The 18,581-nt window shown below is 34.5% G+C and overlaps 1 protein-coding gene across 4 annotated transcripts in view; it reads left to right on the plus strand.

Annotated features, from left to right (window-relative positions):
• PSME4 (proteasome activator subunit 4) overlaps positions 1–18,581 on the plus strand; it is a 100,348-nt gene that overhangs the window by 44,610 nt on the left and 37,157 nt on the right. For all 4 annotated transcript variants that reach the window (XM_058684109.1, XM_058684111.1, XM_058684110.1 and 1 more), the window contains 13 exons: positions 163–252; positions 1,656–1,720; positions 1,977–2,127; positions 4,175–4,273; positions 4,493–4,562; positions 5,048–5,115; positions 7,132–7,347; positions 7,834–7,991; positions 8,939–9,034; positions 16,588–16,643; positions 17,664–17,720; positions 17,916–17,971; positions 18,064–18,162. In XM_058684109.1, the coding sequence (XP_058540092.1) occupies positions 163–252; positions 1,656–1,720; positions 1,977–2,127; positions 4,175–4,273; positions 4,493–4,562; positions 5,048–5,115; positions 7,132–7,347; positions 7,834–7,991; positions 8,939–9,034; positions 16,588–16,643; positions 17,664–17,720; positions 17,916–17,971; positions 18,064–18,162 (1,281 nt within the window). The remainder of the gene's footprint in view (positions 1–162; positions 253–1,655; positions 1,721–1,976; positions 2,128–4,174; positions 4,274–4,492; positions 4,563–5,047; positions 5,116–7,131; positions 7,348–7,833; positions 7,992–8,938; positions 9,035–16,587; positions 16,644–17,663; positions 17,721–17,915; positions 17,972–18,063; positions 18,163–18,581) is intronic.

Raw genomic sequence — 18,581 nt, forward strand, 5'->3', positions numbered from 1 at the left:
CTTAAAATGTTCAAATCTAAGTAAAAAATTTCCTGGAATATTACTGTGGTATTTCCCTTAAGATAATTTATTTGGGTACTTTTTTATTGTAGCTTATGGTATACTTGTATTTTTGAATTAGAATTACATAATTACTGGTAAATTTTTTGCATCTTCCCACAGATCACATTCCAGTTTATAGCAACATTTTCCACTCTGGTGCCTTTAGTAGATTGTTCATCTGTACTACAAGAAAGAAGTGACCTCACAGAAGTAAGGATGCTTACTGGTTGTAGAAAGATTAACTGAGTTGTAACTCTTATGTAAATGCATAGTAATATTTTTTTTTATTTTTTTTAATGTTTATTAATTTTTGACAGAGAGAGAGAGAGACAGAGCATGAGTGGGGGAGGGGCAGAGAGAGGAAAACACAGAATCTGAAGCAGGCTCCAGGCTCTGAGCTGTCAGCACAGAGCCCGACGTGGGGCTCAAACTCACGGACCGTGAGATCATGACCTGAGCCCAAGTCAGACGCCCTACCAACTGAACCACCCAGGCACCCCACATAGTAAAATTTGATAGTTTAAATACCAACAGTTTCAAATTACTGTTTTGTGGGGCTCCGGGTGGCTCACATTGGTTTAGCATCCGACTCCATTTCAGCTCAGATTGTGCTCTCATGGTTTGGATTCTATGTCTCTCCCTTTCTTTCTCTGCCCCTATGCCTGCCCCCGCCCCCCCCCTCAAAATAAATAAACATTAAGATTACTATTTTGTGATTAGAATGGTATAAATGGAAGGCCAGGTCATTGGTAAGATAATCTGCAGAGCACCCACCAAATGCTGTAGGTCAAAAATAGGCTATTCTTTTATTTGTTTATTTTTGAGAGAGAGACAGACATTGTGAGTGGGGAAGGGGCAGAGGAAGAAGGAGACACAGAATCTGAAGCAGGCTCCAGGCTCTAAACTGTCAGCACAGAGCCACACAAGGGGCTCGAACCCATGAACCATGAGTTCATGACCTGAGATGAAGTCAGATGCTTAACCGACTGGAGCTACACAGGAGCCCCAGAAAATGGGCTATTTTTGTAAACAACTGACATCTGGAGGTGCATTTCAATTTTTTGTCACTTTTAATTTTCTGTTAAGCAAAGGTAGTGGTGGGTTTTTAAATTTTTTTTGGTTTGGTTTTAGCTTAGGAATAAATGTATTGAGGGGATTGACATCTAATGAACAGACATTTTTTTCATTACTGACTGATTCTTCTAGAACTATTTTCTTTATTGTAGGCATGTTTCTACTTGAATTTTGTCATTTGAATATTCAAGTCGTAAGATAATTCTTTACACATACACTACACATACACTTTACACATACACTTTACACATACACAAACACTAGTTTTTCTTTAAAAACTGTAGTTATTGAGAAAGATGGCTATTTGACTTCTATTTTGGGCCCTTATAAAATAATGCTAATTGCTGCTTATTTTGGTTCCCGGAAAGGAGTAGGTTGGGTTTTTCTAAATTGATATGTGGTACTGGTACTGTTTCTCATCGTACTCAGTATAATAATGTAGTGTTAAATCTATTTTGTGGGCCATAATTGAGTTTTATTAGTTCTGAGAAAAAAATCAAAGGCTATTTTTAATTTTTCTCCGCGTTGAAATGTCATAGGTGGAACGAGAACTTTGTTCAGCCACAGCTGAATTTGAGGATTTCGTCTTACAATTTATGGACAGGTGAGTAATAGAGACCCGCTCTCTATTAGACATTGAAAGAAATGACTATCCTGTCCAAACAACTTCAGTCTCTCTGCATAACTACTGTCCTGGGACCGAGCTTCTGAAGTTATAAAAGGACAAGTGATATGTGAACCTGCACAAATTGCATAGCTGTCATTCGAATAGTCATGACAATGAAGGGTTATCTAATTATCATCAAAAATGTTAAACTAGTTTTTAGTTGCTAAAATTATCCTTTCTTTGGATTATTTAGATGTTTTGGACTTATAGAAAGTAGCACATTGGAGCAAACAAGAGAAGAGACAGAAACTGAGAAAATGACTCATTTGGAGAGTTTGGTCGAATTAGGTCTGTCTTCTACGTTTAGTACAATCCTCACACAATGTTCCAAAGAAATATTTATGGTAAGAGTCTCATTGCTGCAAAAAATTAAATCCCAATCTTGTTTTCTTTGTTGTTTTAAAAATTGAGCTTCAAGTTACTTTAAATATTATATCATGCCATTTATCCTTGGTTTCATACTAAAATTTGAAAAAGATGAACAGTTGATTCTCATTATATTTGCAAATTTCATATTTGCAAATTCATCTGCTTGCTAGAAAATTTGTTTGTAATCCCAAAATCTGTACTCACGGTGCTCTTGTGCAGATGTGTAAATTTGGCAAAAATTATGAGTTGCACGTTTTTACGGCTGAGGTTGAATAATGTAACACACTTTGCCTTCTTGTTTCAGCTGTAATACTGTAGCAAGCTTTGTGTCTATTTATTTATTTTAGAGTTTATTTATTTTTGAGAGAGATAGAATGTGAGCAAGGGAGGGGCAGAGAGGGAGAATCCCAAGCAGGCTCCACGTGGTCAGTGCACAGAGCCCAACGTAGGGCTCGAACTCAAAAACCATGAGATCATAACCTGAGCCAAAATCAAGAGTCGGGTGCTTAACCAGCTCAGCCACCCGGGCACCCTGGCAAGTTTTATGTCTATTTAGTGCCAGGTTTTCACATTTTGTGCTTTTTGTTGGGGATTTTGTGGTTTAAAATGGCCCCCAGGAGTAGTGTTGCAGCACTGTCTACTGTTCTGAGCGTAAGAGAGTTATGATGTGCCTCACAGAAAATAGCATGTTTTAGATGAGCTTTATTCAGGCATGGGTTACAGTGCCATTGGCTGACTTCACTGTCAGTGAATCAACAATATATATTAAATACACATAAAGCAAAATTATATATTTATCAGTTGATGAAAACCAGAGACTTGTTAGTACTTAATCCTGCATTTCCTCTAGGAACAGTGATTCAGTATTTGCTACATCAGTGCTCAAAACAACTTTATAGAATATATTAGATATAACAAGAATTGACTGCATTTTTTTAATCAATTAAATATTGTTTGGGAGGAAAGTTTTGGAAATTGTTTATGCCATCACATGATAGAAATTAAATCCCAAGTATAAAAATCTGGCAAACTGTAGGGGTGCCTGGTTGGCTCAGTTGGTTGAATGTCTGACTCGGTATCAGCTCTGGTCATGATCTCAGGGTTGAGAGCTACCAGTGCAGAGCCTGCTTGGGAGTCTCTCTTTCTGCCCTTCCCCCTGCTTGCACTCTTTCTCTCTCTCTCTGTGTCAAAATAAATGAATGAACTTAAAAAAAAAAAATCCCACAAACTATAATGAATGGGAGTTTGTGTGTCCTCCCAAGACATTCTGTAAACATTCACTTATTCAGTATTGGTTGACATGTTATGTATAGTGTGGTCTTTAAGACCAGACTTTACTTCCGTTCATGTTTCATCTCCCTTCATCTGAGATTATGACTGTTCAATGTATTTATCTTGGGTAAAAGCTAAACTGCTTTACAGATGCATGAACTATTTACTGAGATATGTTAGTATAGAAATTAAATTTTCTCATTTAACCAAAATCTTTTGAAAGGAGTTGTGGATTAACGATCCTGAAAATTGTAAATGTCAAGAGTCCATTCTTTCATTCAGCAGTTCTGTGATATGATTGTAAAATTGCTTTCTGTGATGTGATTGTAAAAAAGCAGGATTCAAAACCTGCTTCCAGGTCTTTTAGAGTAGAGATAAATATTTATAGTTTGTAGCATTGTCAGAATGACAAAGTCTAAATATTAAGTACTCCAAAAACTTCCCTTTGTTATGTTGGATTAGCCAGCAAGATAATTTGCATTTGCTTCCAACAGCTGTAGTTTTGTGTTTAATGTTTCTGTAGGAAATAAAATCTTGTGTCTGAAATGTTTTGTTCATGTTAGGGTTTTGTGCAAAGATTGTTCATAGATCTTGATGTTATATTGAATTATTTTTGTAATTCAGATGGTTAAATTTCCTATGTGGTTTTTTTTTATAGTCTGAATCTCATTTTTCTTTTATGGTTCATAAGATGTTTAGTTTTCTTAAAAATGCTCATAAGACATTTTCATTTCTTATATATCTTAATAGGTCGCCCTTCAGAAAGTTTTTAATTTTTCTATTTCACATATATTTGAAACAAGAGTAGCAGGCCGCATGGTGGCCGACATGTGCCGTGCTGCTGTAAAGGTGAGTTTGGTTTTTTTTGGATGAATTAATGCATCAGTAACCAGCAGGTTTATATGGTTACTTATTTTTAGACATGTTTGTTATAACTTAAAATATATCGTTCTTTCAGTAGCAGCTTACAACCCTTATTTGCCTCTGAAAATAGTGTTAGGGTATACTTTGTGAGTGTTGAATATTCGTGGCCTTCTAGAAAACTTACTTATACAAATTTGTTTTCAGTGCTGCCCAGAGGAGTCTTTGAAGTTATTTGTTCCTCACTGCTGCAGTGTTATAACTCAGCTTACAATGAGTAAGTCATAAGGTTACTATTCTGTATTTGCAATTTTAGGTGATTTTTTTTTGTTTGTTTGTTTGTTTCTAGAACTCTGTTGATGAAAACAGATTCTGTAAGCTAAGCAATAATTAAATTAAATCTTGTAGTTTGGGACAGGGATTACTCAAATTAAGGTATCATCCAGGTGACATCTTAGAAATTTTACTTTGTTAAATTAATATTTTCATATATACAAGAACCATTCAGAAGTTGCCATAAAAAAATATCAGTTATTTTGTGAGAACTGGAGGAGCAGGAGTCCTGACTGATGTGTTTATTTTCTTGCAAATTGAGTTTTTACCTTTTCTGGAGCAAGTTCAGCCACATGAGGAAGGAATGAAAAGTCTCTCAAAAAGAGAGTCTCCTCAGCTGTTAGAGACACTAAAGACAAATATTGAAATATGATGCATTTAAGTTGGATACATGGTTCTCTTTCCTTGATACTGTTTTGCTATTTTTAGACGATGATGTGTTAAATGAAGAAGAGCTAGATAAGGAGTTGCTGTGGAATCTTCAACTTTTGTCTGAGGTATTGTAAGTCTTTGGATTAAGGAAATAGTAGTATGTAAATGTTGGCTTGGTTTTAGAATTTCAATTTTTTTTAATTGACATAAAAATATGAAAAATCTTAAGTTTTAGAAATTTCTTGATATGGCTACAAAATCAGATAATGTCATTTTCTTGTTATCAAAAGAGTGATATTTGTTGATGACTTTCCACGTGCAGCACTCTGCTTTTTACTGATTAATTCTGATATTAGTAACTTTCGTTGAAAATTTTACCATTTTGGCAATTCTTTTTTTTTTTCTTCCCCCTGTCTACATTCTAAATTTGGCTCTCAGTGAGACTTCATTTTCCTTTATGGGTTAGTTCACTGGGTAGCGAACAGAGAACTACAATTAAGTTTTGTCTCTTTGAGGAGATAGACCTTTTTTTTCCTTATGAATTGTATCTACATTTAATTAACTTTCTAATTAGTTCTCATTAATGTATAAGGAAAACATATACATACATACATATATGTATATAAAACTAGTTTGCAGATTTCTTATTGTGTCTAATCAGTTATCAGTAGATTTTACATCTTTAAAAATTTTTTTTTAGTTAATATATGTATTATTTAATTTACATCCAAGTTAGTTAGCATATAGTGCAACAATGATTTCAGGAGTAGATTCTTTAATGCCCCTTACCCATTTAGCCCATCTCCCCGCCACAACCCCTTCAGTAACCCTCTGTTTGTTCTCTATATTTAAAAAAAATTTTTTTAAATGTTTATTTATATTTGAGAGAAAGAGAATCCGAAGCAGGCTCCGGCTCTTAGATCAGCACAGAGCCTGATGTGGGGCTTGAACTCACAAGCTGTGAGATCTTGACCTGAGCTGAAGTCGGACACCTAACCGATTGAGCCACCCAGGTGCCCTGTTCTCTATATTTAAGAGTCTCTTATGTTTTATCCCCCTCCCTGTTTTTATATTATTTTTGCTTCCCTTCCCTTATGTTCATCTGTTTAGTATCTTAAATTCCTCATATGAGTGAAGTCATATATTTGTCTTGATCTGACTAATTTCACTTAGCATAATACCCTCCAGCTCTATCCACGTAGTTGCAAATGGCAAGATCCCATTCTTTTTGATTGCCGAGTAATACTCGTGTGTGTGTGTGCGTGCGCACATCTTCTTTATCCATTCATCCATTGATGGACATTTGGGCTCTTTCCATCCTTTGGATATTGTCGACAGCGCTGCATTGGGGGGTATATGTTCCCCTTTGAAACAGCGCACCTGTATCCCATGGATAAATACAGTTGCAATTGCTGGGTCATAGGGTAGTTCTATTTTTAATTATTTGAGGAACCGAAGAAATAAACTGTTTGGGAAAGGATGGTACTATGGCACATGAGAGCCTGAATTCAGAGAATGTGTTTTGATCTTAAAAAAGCATTGTTAGCTGCTATTTTGATATTTGCATTTTGCTGGTCCCATATGATTTTCCCTTTTCCTATTTTTCTGATCTTTTTGTAAAGTAGCATACGTTAATGTTTAAAATAACATACATATATGTTTCCATAGGGGAATAATATAGGTGTTTTGCCAATTTTCACCCTTATGTGTTTTTCATGTAATAAACTTTACTTCTGGGGTGCCTGGGTGGCTTAGTCATTTGAGCTTCTGACTTCGGCTCAGGTCATGATCTCAGGGTCTGTGAGTTCGAGCCCCGCGTCGGGCTCTGTGCTGACAGCTCAGAGCCTAGAGCCTGCTTCAGATTCTGTGTCTCCCTCTCTCTCTGACCCTCCCGCACTCGTGCTCTGTCTTTCCCTGTCTCAAAAATAAATAAACTTTACTTCTCTAGACCAAAAAAAAAAAAAAAAAAAAGAATTGTTAGAATATACTTAAAATGACAGTCCTAAAATGAATTAAAGTCATTTGAAGAGACACTGTTACTATTTTAGGCTACTTTAGTAGCTAAACATTGTCCATTGCATTAATTATTGATTCTTAATCTTTTCACCAAAATGTCTTGAACTATTTTTTTCCTCTTTTAGATTACTCGAGTGGATGGGAAGAAATTGCTTCTTTATAGGGAGCAGCTTGTAAAGATTCTCCAAAGAACCCTGCACCTGACCTGTAAGCAGGGTTACACTCTGTCTTGTAACCTTCTACACCACCTTCTTCGCTCTACGACACTCATCTACCCTACAGAGTACTGCAGTGTGCCAGGTGGCTTCGACAAGCCTCCTTCTGAATACTTTCCTATAAAGGCAGGTGTTGTCAGTAATCAAGATTTCAAGTACATATTGGGCTATTTTTCTAAGGATTCAAAGTGTGGGAGTTTTTCTTGTGTATAAAGGTATCACTTCTTTAAAGTAGATTATTAAGTTTATTATTGGAATTTTTAAACTTGGAAAGTGCAACATAGCCCTGGAACGGCCTAGTTTTCTTCTTTTTTGTTTGTATATGAAGTGAGTTGGTATGCTATTTGTAACCTCTATATTCCATATAATTTTATTGAGGAACTCAGTAGACTCACAGAAAATCACTATTGCTCTTAGAGTTGAGTGGCTCTTCAGGGAGACCTTCTGGAGTGATAATGAAGGGGGGTAAGATGTTTTCATGCCCTTTTTTGTGCATTTTTTGCTACCTTAGGTTTGGATTACTTCCACATTTTCTGGAAGACCTTTTATGTTACATATGTATGTTCTTTTTTCAACTTCTCAACTTGCTGAACAAATGCTATTTTTTTCTAGGACTGGGGTAAACCAGGGGACTTGTGGAATCTGGGGATCCAGTGGCATGTTCCTTCTTCAGAGGAAGTGGCTTTTGCATTCTATCTGTTGGACTCTTTTCTTCAGCCTGAGCTCATCAAACTCCAGCACTGTGGTGATGGCAAACTTGAAATGTCTAGGTTAGTTTTCTTTCATAACCAGGAACTGTTACATAGTTGCAGATTAAAATCTTTGTGCTTTTCCTTTCTCTGTAGCGTACCCAAATGATTTATTTTCAGTGTGTGTTTATATCTGCCATAAATGCAATTAGAGAACTATTTAATATAGGGCAGTATAACAAATTCCTTCATGATTTTTAAGCCTTTTAAATAGAAAAACTTGGTTTTTTTTTTTCTAGTTTGCTTTTTGTGACTTCTACTTAGCAGTTTAGCTTGAGCATTTTTTGGGAAGTGTATGGAAATGCCTATTTTTCTAGATTCAGATTAGATGTTTTTTTAGTTTTTTTTCTGTAATTCATATTATTGACATTAACATTACTTAGTGAAATATCTGAGACGTTTTTCTTTTCCAAGAGGCTTTAACAAGGAACAATTATTTAAGATCATTAGACTTTTATAGTTTAAATCTTTGAAAGTTCCTAAAATAATATTAAGAAAGTTACTATGTGTCAAATACCAGGAAATTTTAATAAGCAAATCCAGTAGGAATGGAGAAGGAAAGAAGTACAGTTGATGACTGAACTGCTTTTTGGAGTAAATGTTTAGTCCATTTTTGAAAGATGAACTATGTTGGGAGATCTTCTGTAACACTGTTTTTTCCCCTTTTTGTTAGTGGTAGTGATCTTTGGGTGAATAGGTGATTGCATTCAGAATTGATTCACAAAGGGTAATCACTTGTTGTTACTTGTGATTATTTAGAGCTTGTTTAATTATAAGCAGGTCTGTATTACCAGTAAATACTTATTTCATTACCTTGTATTATTAAGTGGGCCTTAAGACATTTTTTCACCTTAATATTGTATATCCCCACTTAAGGTTCTTGTACTCCACCCTAGACTCTAGAAGGCCTCTTGTTAGAAGGGGGTTTGGAGTCTTCTAAAATATGAGATACCTTTTGTCTTTTCCAGAGATGATATTCTACAGAGTCTGACTATAGTGCACAACTGTTTAATTGGGTCAGGAAACCTCCTACCTCCACTGAAAGGAGAGCCAGTTACTAACTTGTAAGTAAAAATAACCACTTTACATATTTTGCTGTTTTGCCATTTGGCATGATTTTAAGTCTTAGTCAAATAACGAGTCACTGGTTTTGTTATTGGTGTTGTTTCTGTATCACTTGAACCGTTTTGTCATTGTTAGGCCAAAAATACCTGAGGCAGAATTTAGGTCTATAAACTTTAAGGCTTTATTCAGTTTTTCATGTGATACCAGTGTAGGATAATTTTCATTGTTAATCGGTTTAAAAATATTGATACTAAGTTCATCCTGTAGTTTCTGAGTTAAGATAAATACTCTTTAAAAAAAAATTCCTTTTTTTGGTCAGCAATCACTGTTCATTAAGGATTTTACTGGAAAAATCTGCGTGTTTTTACATAAAAATTTGTTGAGTGTTATTTTGAGCTTTTAAATTCTAAGTTGCTTTTCTGATTTTAAGTGCTTTTCAGACTATAACTATTATGAATGAATGTCTTTATTTAATCCATTGTTAGTGCAACCATTTAAGTTGAAAAAATTGAGTTTAAATGAAATCAGCAATATCTAACTCTAGCTCAGTTATTAAGTAGATAGATGCTAGTTTCAGATCTAGTTTCATTATACTGCCTTAGATCATTTTCTCTCAACATCAACATCTCCTTGCTGAGCAAGTTCATGAAAATCACATAAAAACAAGTAAGTAACCCCTGCCCCTCAAAAAACACAAAGGGAGGAATTTGTTGATTTGCAACAAAATTCTTAAACACTTCAAGGAGTGGTTTTAAAACATGGCTTGCTTGTGTTTCACATATTTTGTATAATCATTGCTTGGAGTCCTGCTTTCTCATGATTCCCATTTAATTTCCTTTAAAAACTGTTCCTAGGCATTGAACTTTAGATTGCTAATTAGATTTAAGAGGGAAGAAGTAGGGTCATCTCAGGTAAGGAAATGTGTTTTGAGTTTGTCTAGGAATTTGCTGAGTTCTTCTAAAGCACTTTTGGTTTTCATCAGTATTATAGTTTGATCTAAGGGCAGTTTTACCAAAATTCATTTTTGTTAAGAGAGATTGATTTTAAACAGTATTTAAAAATGAGAGACCTATGGAAATGGTTTTGATTTTCCTGATGATCTTAGCAGTATGTAATATAGTAAGAATTTAACTCTTATGGCATGCTAAAAACCTACTTCATATATAACAGATTTATTACATCAGTAAATTGAGTTCTTCTATAACATGTTAACATTGAGAAATATGATAGTTTAATCCAATAATTTATCTAAGAGCAAAAGCATGTATCTTCTGTATATATGATTAGCAGATTTTTAGTATTGAGTTATCCTGAGGATGCACTGCTGAAGGGTCCAGTCAAGAGACTGACAGGTTTCTGTGCAGTTCATATCAGTATGCACATGTGCCATGTGCACTGTGATAGGGAATCGGAGGAAGGTCTTTATCCTTTGAACTAAGTGCACATCAGGACAGAAGTTCCATATTTTGGTTATGATAAAACCAATTAGGTTTGTATATAATGAAATGCATTTTCAATAAAGAGAAGAATACCATGTTGTTAACATTTTATGAATGCCATGGAATAGAAATAAGTAGACTGTTTGCCTATATTATTAGACATGATAAGCCTTAAAATGGATCTTGAGCATCTTTATAGGTTTTTCCCAGAAAAATTGAGAAGGAAAGATAACTAAACTGGAAAGTTTTGTGTTTCAGAATTTTCACTTTCAGAGTGAAATTTTAATACCCTAAAAGATAATGAAGTAATAAAAAATTTATATTTAGTATAAATATGAAATGCTTTCTGGTATATTTAATAATACTTAATAATGAAATAAAATACAGAACGAAACTTAATTTGTTTTAATCATTGAGTGATATACATTTTTAGGGCCCTTTATATATATATGTAATAGTTACATACATGTAGGCAGGAATAATGATTATACAAAGTAGAATCAAAGATTAATGAGCAGCCCTTGGCCTTTGAATTGCCAGAAGAGGGGGTTTATAAAGTCTTACAAAGGCTTTTAAATAATTCTTAACAGAATCCTTCCCTTTAAAACTAATTTCTATCTGGTGTCTCCTTCATCTGAAATTTTAATTTATTTTGACAGCATAGGACTTTTTACATTTATTTTCTTTAACATTTCAACTTTTTTTGCACATAGCAAATTAGTTGTCACTGAAGTATCATAAAGTTAGCTTTATAAATTTTAAAAACTCTTATTCTAATATAGGTAATTGTTAAGATTTCTTAAATGTAAATTGATTTGAAAAAACTAATCAGGGTGCCTGGCTAGCTCAGTCAGAGGAACATGCTGACTCTTGATCTCAGGGTCATAAGTGTGAGCCCCATGTTGGGTGTAGAAATTACTTAAATAAATAAAACTTAAAAAAAAAAAGAAAAAGAAAAAACTAGTCAAATAACTTCAGTTGATGATGCCATTGTTTTGTGATAATAAACCACACTGCCTAGTGTGAAGGAAGAATATCTCTAGCATAATTCTTGGAGATTATAGCAGCAAGTCTCTATAAGAAACAGAGTCAAATATACCAGGTAGGGGAGAAAAGGAAAGGTATAATTGTGATGAATTAGTTAGATGCCTAAGATGCCTGAGGAAATCACTCTTGTTAATAACAAACACTTTGGCTGTGGTATTGTGGGACATGGTGTATTTTCTGAAATACCAGACCAGTTTTTGGAAACACCTACCAACCCAATTCTTCCTTTAAAATTAATCTTATATTTTTCTTATATAAAACTCAGTTAGGTAAAACGGTCCGGCTACTTAATTTATCAGATCTTTCATTATTAAATTAGTTTTGCACGTGGACTAGTAGTATTTGTCTTCTAGAAAATTGCAATAATGAGAAACTGGGAACTTGGTTCAGTTCTGAGTTTTCCTGATCTTAGTTCCTGATAGAATATATGGCATAGTCTTAGAATCCCATTGTTCAGGTAAATGGCTGCTAGATGTGAAAACCAGTTTTCTGTGCATTGTATTAGAGACTGACAAAACATAAAATCTTAGGTGACTTGATTGTCCTAGGTATAAAGTAAATGATATACCTAATGGTATCTTCATCGTACTTTTTGGCCTTTGGCAGTGTAGGGTTACTAAATATCTTGTATTTATTATAAATTTTACTGTTTCAAAGGATGGGTAAAAGGTCCCTTGAGAGTAATGAAGGGTAAATTTCTTTAGAGCAATTTGAATTTGGGGCAGTTTTGTCAGGTACCAAGGTTGCTGAATTAATCTTCAAATGGAACCTCTCTATTCTGCTGTTGGAACCTTTAGTTAATGACTTAATAGAAATATGTGTGGTATAGTTTATACTTCTAGTTCTACCTTTATAGATGTGGAAGTTGGATTATATCTTTGCAGGGTCACACAGGAATGTTGGACACTTGCCTTTAATCCTCAAATCGTCATTAATTTCTCCTTTTGCAGTCCACTCTTTATAATCTTTTAGGTCTAACCAGCTATCACAGGATGCAAAAACTAACATCTATAAAAACAGGGTTACTCAAGGTAGAGGAGTCACCATTTTTCATCTGAGATATTTCTTCTTTACTTTGTGCCCCCTTTCCTCTGATAGATCTGTTAAGTCATTCTTAGTTAAACCATTCTTAGGATCTCAGCTTTTACTAACTTCTCAGTCAAAGAAAACTTCATATTTAAGTTGAGACCATTTCATTAATATGTGAAAGGATGTGTTGTTCTGCGATGAGGGGCAGGGCTAGCTAACCTCTCTTGGCACCTCCAGGAAACTACCCAGCTCTGCTGGGGGAGCTGCACACAGGAAAGGAAACAGTTACTACTCCACGGTGAGTAACCCTGTTTTCTCCTTATTTCACCTTCTGACTGTTTTCATTGATTTTTAAAAGCTTGTGTGTCAGACGTGGAAATAGCTCTTTTGCTCAGAGTTAATTTTAAACCTAGCAACCTTTAATTCCCATGGTAGAGTAAGAGCCAGCTTTTCATTTGTGTTCATAGCTATTACTGATGCCTAGGACTGAAATGGACAACAGAACACAGAAATGGGCCAATGTTTCTTGTGAAACACTTATAACCTTGAAAGGGAAAAAAAAAAATCTTTGTGTATTAGTGGCTTGGTTTTTATACTTTTTATGTTTGCTTTCATGATGGGGGGGGGATTGTTGGGAAGAGTAGGCTGTTCTTTCACCTACAGAAAAAAATTATTGTTTGTACTTGTTTCATGACAGTTCACCTAGCCTTCGTTTGCATATCTGATAAGCATTGTGTATTTTGTTTTTCTTTTATTAGTCATTTCTTCCTTTTTCACCACCCTCTCTCCCACCAGTGATTGTTTTCATAGTTCTACTCTAATCCGATCTGGAGAAGATTGCCATCTAGTGGTACAAATAACATGGCTGTTGAAAATTTCTAGGTTTTTTTTTTTTTTCTTTTTTAGTGGCACAAATGTTGAACGCATTTTCTTACAAATGAGGTGGTGACCTTGTGCTGTCTAGTGCTTTGAAGCTGATTTAACTTTATTATTGTTGTGTAAATGGTATTATTTATAATATGTTGTGTTGGAATTTTTGTCAGACTTTTATTTGGTTCTTGAGGTCAAATTATGGTTTGTAAAATGCACCAAGAAGAAAAGAGTGAATTTCATGTGGGTTGGGGTAGTGATGGTATTTGATTTAAATTATACATATTGCTACTATAGCTTTAAATCAGAACGCACATCTGTAAGTGCTATTGTCACTTTAAATATGCTCCTCCTCTAAGATTGTGTAAGTAACTAAAAATGGCAAGGGCAGTTTACAGTGTCAAAGTACAGGGCAGTACATATATACTTAGTGTGGCCACAAAAAGATACAATCGCAGTATTACTTGGGTAGTGGATAGAGATTTCTTTTAGGTAATTATTCTTCTAAAGACCAGAGGAAATATTTTGTATAAATATGTATTTACACTTCTGAGAAACATTTAGTATAAAACCTGTCAATCCAATCAGAGTTTAATTTGTTAGAGAAGAAGAGATCTATTAAAACAGAATCTTAGGTAAAGAAAGGTAAAAGGAATTTGTGATGGATCAGAACAAATAAAGCTGAAATACATGTCTGACCAGATGCTTTTTGTACACTTAAGATAGGAAAGATGTGTTTTAATTCAGGTTTCAAAAGTAAAAGCCTAAGCTGATTTTATTTAAATGTACTTCTTAATATTTCAAAATTCCATACAGGTTGAGATATTTTAAAACACTTGTAATCAGTGATAATATTTCTTCAGATTTTCTAGTAGGGTAACAGTTCAGAATGACACAGGAATTTTAAAGGTTAGCATCAGGGCTCTTACATGAGACTTGTTTTTGAATGTGATTATACTGCTGTTACTAGAGTCAGAAATGGCATACAAGCAAAACATTGCAAATTCCCAACTGATAGTCTTTTTTTGTTTGTTTGTTAGTTTGTTTGATAGTTAGGGTTATTGCTTTTTTATGTTATTTGTAAGAAGAATTTTATGACTAGTTAAAATGCATGCTTGGTTCAATATTATTTGGTATTAGGTACAGACAGGTAAAGTACAAAAGCATTCTTACTTTACAAAGCTACTGATGTTTATATAGCAGCAGTGAGGAAACATCAGCTCTCATGTGATTGCCTATGGCAAACATTTCCTGTGCTGTAACAGGAAAGGAAGGATGGGGGGTGGGGGATGGTCTTATGTTTTATGCTTGTTGCCTGAGCACAGTCTTTTTCTCTTTGGTGGTGAAATCTAACTTCAGTAGAGATGTTGGACTCCTTCATTGTAAAGGAATCTGTTTTTAGTTTTAACTGACTGGATTTTGGATACATACATATTATTTAATCATACACAATTTTACAGAATGTTCCAGTTTGCAAGATGTTGCCAAAGGTTGAAGCTTTATAGGATGAAAACACAAATTTTATGAATCTGAATTTGAACTTGAGTCTCTGAAAAGCAAATTCGTATTTTATGTTATAAGATATAACCATTCTGGGGTGCCTGGGTGGCTCACTCAGTTGAGCGTCTGACTCCTGATACTGGTTCAGGTCACGATCTCATGGTTCGTGAGTACAAGCCCCACACTGCGCTCTGCGCTGACATTGTGGAGCCTGCTGAAAATTCTCTCCCTCTTCTTCCCCACTTGCGCTAGTGCGCACTCTCTCCCCCTCTCTCAAAAATAAACGTTAAAAAAATAAAAGACAAATTTAAAAAGTATATAATCGTGATTTATTAGGCTTGGTTTGAAACACAAACAGTATTGCTAGTGAGGAACGTAGTAAAATAATTGGCAGTTTATTAATCTTAATATTATTGCCCACTTAAACAAATCCCAGAATTCATAATTACCAAATATTAAGATAGAGATAACTTGCTTAATTCAAGTTTAAAAAAATACAATACAGACAGGGGTGTGTTGATTTAAGATTAGTTTTTTCTTCATGACAAGTGAGGTGTAGTTCATGAATGAGGAGTAATCACTATAAGATTTCTGTTTATTACTAATTAGCTTTGTGTTGGATATGCTTACCCCATGTTCCCTTGGCATTTGTGCCTATGCTCTTCCTCTTAGAAAGTACTATCTTGGGGCGCCTGGGTGGTGCAGTCGGTTAAGCGTCCGACTTCAGCCAGGTCACGATCTCGCGGTCCGTGAGTTCGAGCTCCGCATCAGGCTCTGGGCTGATGGCTCGGAGCCTGGAGCCTGTTTCCGATTCTGTGTCTCCCTCTCTCTCTGCCCCTCCCCCATTCATGCTCTCTCTCTGTCCCAAAAATAAATAAAAAACGTTGAAAAAAAAAAAAAGTACTATCTTTTTGTGTATAAAAAGTCATTGAATTGATACGTATTTTGTAATAAAATGTTGAAAATAATTTTCATTGAAGAAAATTTAGATTTCAGATATAAAGATTATATTCCCTAGTAAAATCTGTTCTTACATACCTTAACAGTGGCTTTTAATTGTTTGATGAGTTTAAGTAGCTAGGTCTGGTTCTGGTAACATAATTCTTTGTGGCAGGTCTTTATTTAGGAAACGCAGTGTTTTTCTATCTGATCGTTTTTCAAAAGAAGTAGTGGCATTTTACTGCAGGTGTTAGGAGAGATCAGTGTGGGTGGTTTTAAGGGGAAGGGTAATGATTATTTAAAGAAGCTTGTCAGCTGTATATTCTTTAGTAAAACTTGAGTTTTTGGTGTCTAGTTTTAACCTTTATTATACCATTATAAAGCCTACTTTTCTTTGGATAAATGTATAAATGTTTATCATCAGATTTAAGCTTTTACACTTGAATATTAAATATTGTTATGTTTATTTGGGTGGTGAATTTTCCCCCATAAAGTCATTAATTTAATTAACATTTTCTTTAAGATGAATTAATATTGTCCTTACTGAAACAGATAGCATTAATCTTCAGAAGGATAGAGTAAAGAGTTGAAGTGTTGAAGATGAGAAATGTGTTTATTAAAAAAGCATCATCTTTGTTTTGATTTAAACATTCTAGCAATGACACTTTTCCCTTTCATCCTTCTTATTAGTATTATTAATAAATGTAAGCACTCTTGTTTTTATACAGGGTACCAAGTATGGTGTCCTTGGAAGAGACAAAGTTGTATACTGGACTTGAATACGGTATGTAAATTCTGATCTGAATAAATTTTATGGGGAGAATTTTGGTCAGTTACTCTGTAATAATTAACATGGAATAATTTGTCGTTAGAATTTTCCTAGTCTCTTTTCCATATAAAATGAATATTAGTTAACTATAATAGCTGTCTTTGCTTTTCCTAGAGAAACTGGAAATTTATTTATACAAGAAAAGTCAATAAAAGATAAACGTTTGGATGCTTTCTTATTTATTTGTGAGAGGGAGTGGGGAAGGGCCAGAGAGAGAGGGAGAAAGAATCCCAACGAGGTTCCGTGCTGTCAGGACAGAGCCCAACACAGGGCTCAATCCTGTGAACCATGAGATCATGACCTGACCCAAAGTCAAGAGTTGAATGCTTAACTGACTGAGCCACCCAGGCTCCCCAATATTTGGATGCTTTCTGTGTGCAAAGGCAGTTTTTCATATCTAGTCATGTGCATTTATGTTGAGAATTGATTTAGAACTGATACTTTATATTTGATGTGAATGTAGGAATAGTACAACCTTTATTCTAATGATCTTTGTGTCTTCCTGTCATAGTGAATTAAATTTCATATAAGTATGTAAAACATGTTAATGTTCTGAATCTAACATTAATAGAAATTTAGCACATTTCCTTATTGCTGGATTAACAGTGGAATTAATTGCTAAGGTGTAATTTTTGTTTGCTTGATTTGGGTTACCCCTAACCAATTAGAGAATCCTGCGCATTTATGATCACTACTTAGTGGCTAGAGCCTTTGAAATATTGGCAAAGTGGTTTTTTTCTCCCTCCTCCTTTACTGCCCAATAAAGTTTTATAAGCAGGTCTTTGTAAATATGAAGGTTTTAAAAGTTACTCTGGATCATGCCTAGACACTAATCCAACTGTGATAAAAGGCAGACCCATTTGGTTTTTTTCCTTGATACATTATTTATTCTTGACATAAACTTGATAGAAGCTTCAACATTCTGGGGAGTATTCGGTGTGTCTAAAATGCCTTGTCTCATTTTCTAAAAAATAGATCTATCCAGAGAGAACCACCGAGAAGCAATTGCTAGGGTCATAAGGAAACTTCTCAGTAAGTACATGTATGCTTTTAACTTATTTTTACTAATAAATATTTAGGCATTTTGTAGCATATGTGCTTTTACTTTATTTAAATTCTAAAGAGAATATAAGGTAGTATTTTTTTTAACTAATAGATTCCTGATATATCAATATTCTTGTAGTAATTCCACATATTTTAAACAAAATCCTTCTTCTTTTATTATAGACCACATACTTAACAATTCAGAGGATGATACCAAGTCTTTGTTTCTTATCATAAAGGTACAGTTATCTTTAGTAGGTGCATGATTATTAATGTGACTAGGTTTGACATGATCACTTGTAAATGTAAAATCTAAAATTCTTTGACACAGGTTATTGGAGACCTTTTGCAGTTCCAAGGATCTCACAAGCATGAATTTGACTCTCGTTGGAAAAGCTTTAACCTAGTAAAGAAATCAATGGAAAATCGGGTCAGTATTTTCACCTACAAACTCTGAATTAATTTTTTAAAATGTGTATGATATTGATGTAGCCACTTGATCTAGCGATTGCTCAACATATGGATGAAGTTTCCCTATGCGTAAAAATAGTAGATTTTCAAATATTGTATCGTTGTATAATCGGAAGGATTGTAGAAAAATGTTTTCCTGATATAAACTCTTCTGTGAATTTCCATGAGTCTCTGAACTCTTATTGGGTATTTGGAGTGTGATAACTTGGCAGGCTGCTGTGTAACAACTTGAGGGAATAAAAGATAGGAGGAATTGTCCACAGGCATGAATTTAAAGCATCTCACTTTATGGAGATCTCAGAAAAATATGTCTTATGTTATTTTTGCACTCCAGACCTCAGTACAAGCTTTTCGAGAATTTGGAAGAAAGAATACTTA

This window comes from Neofelis nebulosa, chromosome 9, assembly GCF_028018385.1.
Source record: "Neofelis nebulosa isolate mNeoNeb1 chromosome 9, mNeoNeb1.pri, whole genome shotgun sequence".
NCBI lineage: Eukaryota > Metazoa > Chordata > Mammalia > Carnivora > Felidae > Neofelis > Neofelis nebulosa.